General features: G+C 58.9%; 1 protein-coding gene across 14 annotated transcripts in view; it reads left to right on the top strand.

The window, feature by feature from the left end:
* TCF3 (transcription factor 3) overlaps positions 1–7,734 on the top strand; it is a 74,747-nt gene that overhangs the window by 59,446 nt on the left and 7,567 nt on the right. For all 14 annotated transcript variants that reach the window (XR_003537541.1, XM_027705129.1, XM_027705126.1 and 11 more), the window contains 8 exons: positions 1,779–1,881; positions 2,430–2,569; positions 2,721–2,847; positions 3,712–3,770; positions 4,389–4,467; positions 5,301–5,374; positions 5,957–6,160; positions 7,531–7,654. Coding sequence is in view for 13 of the 14 variants with exons in the window: in XM_027705129.1 (XP_027560930.1) it covers positions 1,779–1,881; positions 2,430–2,569; positions 2,721–2,847; positions 3,712–3,770; positions 4,389–4,467; positions 5,301–5,374; positions 5,957–6,160; positions 7,531–7,654 (910 nt within the window). In the remaining variant the exon portion in view is untranslated. The remainder of the gene's footprint in view (positions 1–1,778; positions 1,882–2,429; positions 2,570–2,720; positions 2,848–3,711; positions 3,771–4,388; positions 4,468–5,300; positions 5,375–5,956; positions 6,161–7,530; positions 7,655–7,734) is intronic.

Here is a 7,734-nt window from a genome sequence, read left to right as displayed (position 1 = left end):
GTGGGGAAGGACCAGGGCTGCCCCTGGGGTTCTGAATGCTCCAGTTTTTGGAGAAGCTGCTCCAAGAAATGGGAACCTCAGCTGCCAGGGGAAAAGGAAGCCATGGATATATTGCAGTGCAGCCACTGGAGCTTTTCAGAGGGGTTTGGTGGGATTTGGGGGATTTTTTTGTTGGGTTTTCTTTTTAAACAAAAAGAAGCCTGGAATGGGCTGCCCAGGACAGTGGTGGAGTCACTATCCCTGGAAGTGTTCAAAACATGTGTGGATGTGACATTTGGGGACATGGCTTAGTGGTGAACATGGTGGTGGTGCTGGACTTGATGATCTTGAGGGTCTAAACGATTCTGTGATTCTGATTTTCATTCCCCACCACCAATTCTGCCCCTTCTTGCTGGTGAGGGCCAGGGCTGGAAGGGAGCAGCTGGCTGTGGGGAAAGAGAAACTCAGGGCAGGTTTCCTTCCCAAAGAGAGCCGTGTGTGCCAGGCAGAGCCCAGCCAGGCCCTGTCCCCGCCTCTGCTTTCGGCTGGATTTAAAAAAAAAATGATTGTCAGTTTCAGAATGAATCAAAGGGGATGAAAATAAGCTATGACAAAAGTTCTCACATCATTTTGAGTGGCATTTCAGTTTCTTTTGAGTGCTATTTCAGTTTCTTTGCGTATTGAATTTCTGGGTTTCTTTTTAAAAAAAGATAGAGGTGTGTTTTTGCCCTGGCACAGGGTGATTTTCAGTCAGGGCTTTCTAGGATGGGTTTGGTTAATTTAGAAAGGAAAGGAAAGCCTTTTCTGTTGCTTAACGTGCTGTTAAATCACGTAGCTGAGCAGTTCTGCAGAAACCTGTCCCAGAGCTGTCCCCTCCCCTTGACAACCCTTCTGAGGGGCTACTCAGCCCTCGGTGTCCCCTGTGCCACAGTTTCCCCTCGAGCTGGTTCGTGTGGCAGGTTTGGGCAGGGGCTGTGCTGGGGAGCCTGGCACACCCCAGGGTTGGCACAGGGGGGTCCCAGGGCCACGGCAGCCCCTGGTGGCAGCCCCCAGCCCGTCCCCTGGCACGGGGTCACCGCACAGCAGTGGTGGCTTTTGTGGTTACCCAGAAAAACTTATAACCGCAGAAAACGGAACTGGAGCAGAGTCGAAACTTCTGCTGGTGCAGAGGAGGGGGCTGGGGGACCCACGGGGTTACGGGAAGGCAGAGGGGCTGTGTCCCCTGTGCCCTGTGCCCTGTGCCCTGCCCCACTACCCACAGGGCTGTGCCCTTCGAGGACTTCGGCTGAACCTCTCCAGTGCTGCCCAGATCAGCTGTGGGATGAATAAAAGTGAAGCTCATGGACTCGTGGAATGGTTTGGGATGGACAGGACCTTAGAACCCATCCAGTTGCACCCCCTGCCATGGGCAGGGACACCTTCCACTAGCCCAGGTTGCTCCAAGCCCCATCCAACCTGGCCTTGGACACTTCCAGGGATGGGGCAGCCACAGCTTCTCTGGGAAACCCATGCCAGGGCCTCCCCACCCTCACAGGCAATGATTTCTCCCAATATCCCATCTAACCCTGCCCTCTGCCACTGCTCCCATTGCTCCCTGTCCTGTCCCTCCAGGCCCTTGAAAGGCCAGTTGAGTGAAATGCTGCTCTGTTGCCATGAGAGGCCACTCAGACACTGCTGAAGTTTAAGTTTGAAGTTTAAATTTGAAGTTTAGGCTGTGCAGGGTTAGGGAGAGGCACGGTGAGGATGTGGGGCCTTGGAGTGTCCAAGCAGTTCTCTTCAACCCCTTTCCTGCCCCACAGGTGTATCCATCCAACTCAGGTGATGACTACAGCAGGGATCCAGCTGGATATACTCCCTCAAAACCTCCCAGCACTGTGTATCCTGGAGCCTTTTATATGGCAGGTGAGTTATTCACACCCTGGGGCAGAGCAGGGGCTGCCTGGATTGTCACAGACCACAGGAGGGATTAGATGGAGGAGGCTCAGGACAGGAGTGCATGAGACAAAAAGCAGCCCTGAAATCATAGAATTATGGAATATCCTGAGTGGGAAGAGACCCACAAGGACCATCCAGTCCAACCCCTGTCCCTGCACAGACACCCCAACAATCCCCCCCTGTCCCTCAGAGCGTTGTCCAAACGCTCCTGGAGCTCTGGCAGCCTTGGGGCCGTGCCCACTGCCCTGGGGAGCCTGGGCAGTGCCCCAGCACCCTCTGGGGGAAGAACCTTTCCCTGAGATCCATCCCAACCCCCCTGGCACAGCTCCAGCCCTTCCCTGGCTCCTGTCCCTGGTTCCAGAGAGATGGTCCCAATTTGCTCAGCGGGGGATGCTCAGTGCAGACAGGACATGATGGGGACAGTCACAGCCCCTCAGCCCGGGCTGATCTCCCCCTGGGGGGCTGGGGGCTGCCTGTGGTGTCTCTGCCCTGCCCAGCTCCACTTTTCCTTGCAGATGGACTCCATAACTCGCCAGACCTGTGGAGTTCCCCGGGTGCCATGAGCCAGTCGAGTTACGGTGCCATGCTGGGCAGCTCCTCCTCCCCACTCCCACAGTCCAGTGGCTTCAACAGTTTACACCAGCACGAACGCATGGTAACGTGTGCCCTGGGGCTGGGGGGGCTCTGTCACCTCCATGTCACCTCCTTCCATGGCTCTGGGCTCGGGGGGAGCTGGGTCCTGGCCCGATGCCAAAGCCCAGCAGCTTTCCCGGGGCTGCTCTCACCCCTCTCCTCCTCCCTGCCAGAACTACCAGCTGCATTCAGGAGAGGTGAACGGGGGACTCCCCTCCGTGTCCGGCTTTTCCTCGGCCTCCACACCCTACGGAGTGTCCAGTCACACACCCCCGATCAGCGGCACAGACAATATGATGGGTACGTCCAGCCCCCGGGGGGACCCCCTTGCCCTGCACAGGCTCACCTGGAAAACCAGAGTCTTGGTTGCCTCTTACCTGAGGCATCCGAAAACCCCGACACTTTTTATCCCTCGTGTGCCACCTGTGCCTGGAGCCACTGTGTGAGGCACAGCGAGGTTCCTGCTGCTGGATACCTGGAGCAGGGAGACACCTGTGGGGTTTACACCTCCTGGGAGGAGCCCAGGAGCTCTGACATTATCCCTTGGAGGTGCTGTGGCTTACAGGAGTTGCGGGAAGGATTTGCACCTGTGTGAAGCTGTTCACTTAAATCCGGAATGGGAATGTTCGTGCTGCATTTAGATACCATGTTAACCCCTGAGTGCTTTAATCTCTGACCCCGCTGAACCTGTTACCAAACCTGTTACTGAAATGAACTTATGCTCCCCAGGAAATGAGGATCCTGACCTGGATTTGTAGAAAAACTCTTATTTTTCTACGGGGAATCAAGTTTGGGATTCATAGAATGATCGAATCACTAAGGTTGGAAAAGACCTCCAAGATCATCCAGTCCATTGGTTATTGTAGGGGCTTAAAATGCCCCATGGCAATGGGCTGTGCTGCAGCAGAGACATCTGATTGCTGTTGGTGGCACTTCCAACCCAGAGCTTAGAGAGACCTTCGTGCAGCCCCCTGAGGGCTGTCAGGGGGACTGTGCCCCTGTCTGGGCTGCCCTGAGCCACACAAACATTTCGTTTTCAAGCAAAGCACTAAGAGCAAAAAGTTTCCACCTCAGAGCAGGTGACCCCAGAGAAGGTCTCGTAGGGTGCCACGTCCTGCTGGGCTCTGGTGCCCTGGCAGTGACATCTGTGTCCTCTCCTGGCAGGTAACAGAGGAACCACAGCCGGGAGCTCCGGAGACGCACTCGGGAAGGCACTGGCCTCGGTAAGGGTTGGGATCATCCCTGGCCTGCTCCTGGTGCTCTTGCTGCACTGGACCCCCTCTCCATACAAATCAGGGAGTATGGGCACAGTGAGAAGTTTGGGTGAATGCAGCCCAAATTCACGGCAGACTCTGAGGGAAGGTTTTCCCCACTCCATGTGCTGCCATCTCAGTCCTGGTGCCTCTTGGCAGATGAGGAAACTGAGGCACTGCTTGTTGCAGCCCCACGACCAGCCCAGCACCTGCCCAGCCTCGTGCTCTCTGCCAAGACCACCCTGCACAGCCCCCGTGGCAGGACCTGCAGGTCCCAGTAGTCCTGGCCCTGCATGTGCTGGTTCAGACTGGAGGGCACTGGTCTCACTGGGTTATCAGAGTCGCCTTTGTCCCCTTCAGTGACCTTTGCACGGTGGCAGAGGGGGGCTGGCAGTGCACCCTGTGACACTTCCATAGGGCTCTCACTTCCTTCCAAGGTGGGACCCGAAGACTGGAGGCTGCACTCAGGGGTGGGGACAGAGAGAGACCCTGGGGTTGATGGGGGAGCTGGGCTGGGCCTTCACGTTGGGTGTGGGTTTGGGACAGGGGGTCCCCTCACTGCTCACTGCCCACCCTCTCTCTCCCCAGATTTACTCCCCTGATCACTCTAGCAATAACTTCTCCTCAAACCCCTCCACACCGGTCGGCTCCCCCCAGGGGCTTGCAGGTGAGTGACAGATCTTGTTCTCTGGGTCAGGTTTGCTTTTGGGAGCTTCCCAGGTCAGCCCCAAACCCTCACTACAGAGCCCGGGGGTGGCAGCGACCACGGGACCTGCTCCTGCCATTCCTGATCCTGTCCCTGAGCATCCCACCTCACAGAGGCTGTCCCTGGATTTGTCTCCCATGGGAGAAGCGCACTGGGAACTGGGAAGCGGCCAACCAGTTAAAACCCATTTCCAGCACCTGGTGAAAGCCTGTCCCTGCTGCCCTCGGGCAGGACAAGGTCCCGTTGTGCCCAGCAGAGCTGGTGCCCGGGTTCCCCGTGCCTGGGGTGCAGCCCCAAGGTCACAGCGTGTCACTGAGACCAGGGACAGTTGGAAACCTCTTGAGTCTGAAGGCCTGAGCTCAGCTCCCTGCTGAGCCAGAGCAGAGGCTGAGCCCATAGTGCCACGAGGTGCCATGTGGTGCCATGGGGTGCCATGGGGTGCCACGAGGTGCCATGTGGTGCCATGGGGTGCCATGAGGTGCCATGTGGTGGCCCATGCTGTGCCGTGGTGCCACAGTGGCCTGTGCAGTGCCATGTGGTGCTGTGATGGCCTGTGTGGTGCTGTGGTGGCCCAGAAGGTGTTGTGCAGTGCCACAGGGGCCTGTGTGGTGCCACGTCGGCCCGCATTGGTGCCGTGCAGTGCCACGGTGATCCCCGTGGTGCCACGGGGTGCTGAGCGTGACACGGTGGCCTGTGCTCAGCGTGGTGGCCCCTGCAGTTCTGTGCCATGGCCCAGCTTCCAGCCCCATCTAGTGGCAGCCGGTGCCGGTGCCCAGCTCTCCGTTTGTCCCCAGGCACGTCGCAGTGGCCGCGGGCGAGCGGAGCGGGTGCCTTATCTCCCAGCTACGAAGGGAGCCTCCACACTTTGGTGAGTGGCTGCTCCTTTGCTCTCCCGTCCCCTGGGGCCTGGTGGGGAAGGATTTTTGGGGGAAGTCCTCTCCCCTGAACAGCCGGGGCCTGGAATGAGGTGGCTGGTGGAGATGGATGGATGTGTCCCTGAGGCTGGAGCCTCGCTGGATCCTGGACAGCCTGGCACCCTCCCTCCGTCCATGGCCCCGGCCCATCCTGGGGTCTGGCCCAGTGGGATGGATTCCTGGCAGGTTTCTGCCTCCCTTCCCTGAGCAGCTCTGCTGGTGTGACTGGTGTGACCCCTCATGCCTTTAGGGGATGGCACTGACTGGGGGGGTTATTTCTCCCCATCCCTGCCCTGTGGTACTTCAGTGCTGGATTGCCACGAGCCATCCTGCAGTGCAGAGCTGCAGCAGGCTGCTGGCTGAATGGGATTACAACCATGGAATCATGGAATGGTTTGGGTTGGGAGGGACCTTAAAGCCCATATCATTCCCCTGGGCAGGGACACCTTCCACCAGACCAGGTTGCTCCAACCTGGCCTTGGACACTTCCAGGGACGGGCAGTTAACACAGACCTCTCTCTGTCCTGTCCTTCCAGCAAAACAAAATGGAAGACAGGTTGGACGAAGCCATCCACGTGCTGAGGAACCACGCCGTGGGCCAGACCACTGCCATGCCCAGCAACCACGGGGACATGCACGGGCTCCTGGGCTCAGCACCGCCCCACAGTGCCGCCGTGGGCAGCCTGGGCCAGGCCTTCCCTGCCTCGGTCATGGCCCTGGGCAACAGGCACCCGAGCCTGGTACGTGTGGGGGCATCATGGCAGCTGGTGGGGACACGCTGGGGACACGTGCTGTGCTGTGTGTGGGGTGCCCTGGCATCCAGAGGGATGAGAATAGCTCAGTGTGGCCCAGCGTGGGTCAGGTGTTGGCAGTGCTGGATGGGTGACATGCATGGAAGTGACCTGCTGTGTTCCCACAGGGAGGGTTGAATCCCATCTCTTTCCACCCCCTGCCATGGGCAGGGACACCTTCCATTATCCCAGGTTGCTCCAAGCCTTGTCCAACCTGGCTTTGAACAGTTCCAGGGATGGGGCAGCCACAGCTTCTCTGGGCACACCAAGTCCACCCTCAGCACAGACGTGGCTCTTGGCACAAGCTCTGTGTGCACTTTGTTCGTGCCCCTTCTCAGGGCAGGCAGAGGTGGTGAAAGCTCTTCTTTACCTGCAACATGGATGGAAATCCCTCAAAACAGCTTCAAGCCATCCCTGGAGTATGCAGGGAGAAGGAGAGGAGGGATCCAGTGGGTTTAAGAGAGCCAGGTATCACCAGGAATTCCCTGCTCTGAATGGTTTGGGCAGGCACCATGTCCTACCCTGCATGTGAGGAGTGCTGGCGTGTGAGGGCTCTTTCTGGCTCCAGGGAATGGGACAGATTCCAGGCTCCCTGAGCATGTGGATGCTGAGGTCCCATGCTGGGTCACCAGGATCCCCCTTGTCCGGAGGCTGGTGACCCCAGCAGCACATTTTTGGCAGAACTGGTTGCCTGCTGCAGCAGCACATCTCCAGACTCTGGAACCAGTTGTGAGCCCCTTCCAGGCTTCCCAGACTCTGCTCCTGAGTGAGGAATCAGATGTGATCACACACATGTCCTGCCAGCTGCAAACCCAGCGTGTGGGCAGCAGGACTGGCTCTGTCCTGCCAGTCCCTGGCCCGTGTGGCACAGCCTGGGGGCCGTGGGCTCGGAAGGGCTGCCTGGCCCTCACCCTTCCTGGAGCCAAGTTCACATTGCTGGGATGTGCCTCGCTCTGATGGCACTGGGTGGTGGCAGAAGCAGTGGTGCTCGATGGAGACAGGACATGTGTCCTCCCCGGTGTGCCAGCCTTGCATCCAGGCAGGGAGGGGCTTTTCCATGGCGGGGGCACAGCTCTGATGGGGGCTTTGGGCTGAGCCCAGCTCATGTGCAGTCGCTGCCACAGTCCTCAGAGAGCTGGTGCTGGAGCAGGCTGGCTCTTCCCTCCCACGTGCCTGTGCTCTGGGTGATGGGGCTGTGCAAGGGGCGCACACAGCTGTGCCTTAGCCCGGTCCATGGAGCCCTGGGGGTGTCCTCAGGTGACTGTCCCCCTGCCTGCTGGCCGTGACACGGCCCCCTTGCTCTGCTTGTTGTGCTGTAGGTGGGAGGAGGTCACCCCGAAGACGGCTTGTCCAGCAACCCCAGCTTGCTCCACAACCACGTCACACTTCCATCCCAGCCCAGCTCACTCCCCGACCTCAGCAGGCAGCAGGACACGTACAGCGGTAAGGCAGCTCTGCATGTCAGGGTTCACCTGTGCCAGGGCTCACCTGTGCCAGGGCTCACCTGTGCCAGGGCTCACCTG

The sequence above is a fragment of the Neopelma chrysocephalum genome, unplaced genomic scaffold, assembly GCF_003984885.1.
Source record: "Neopelma chrysocephalum unplaced genomic scaffold, ASM398488v2 Primary Assembly neopelma1_320, whole genome shotgun sequence".
NCBI classification, from domain to species: Eukaryota; Metazoa; Chordata; class Aves; order Passeriformes; family Pipridae; genus Neopelma; species Neopelma chrysocephalum.
The sequence above is the reverse complement of the archived record's forward strand: the minus strand, read 5'-3'. Positions and strand labels throughout refer to the sequence as shown.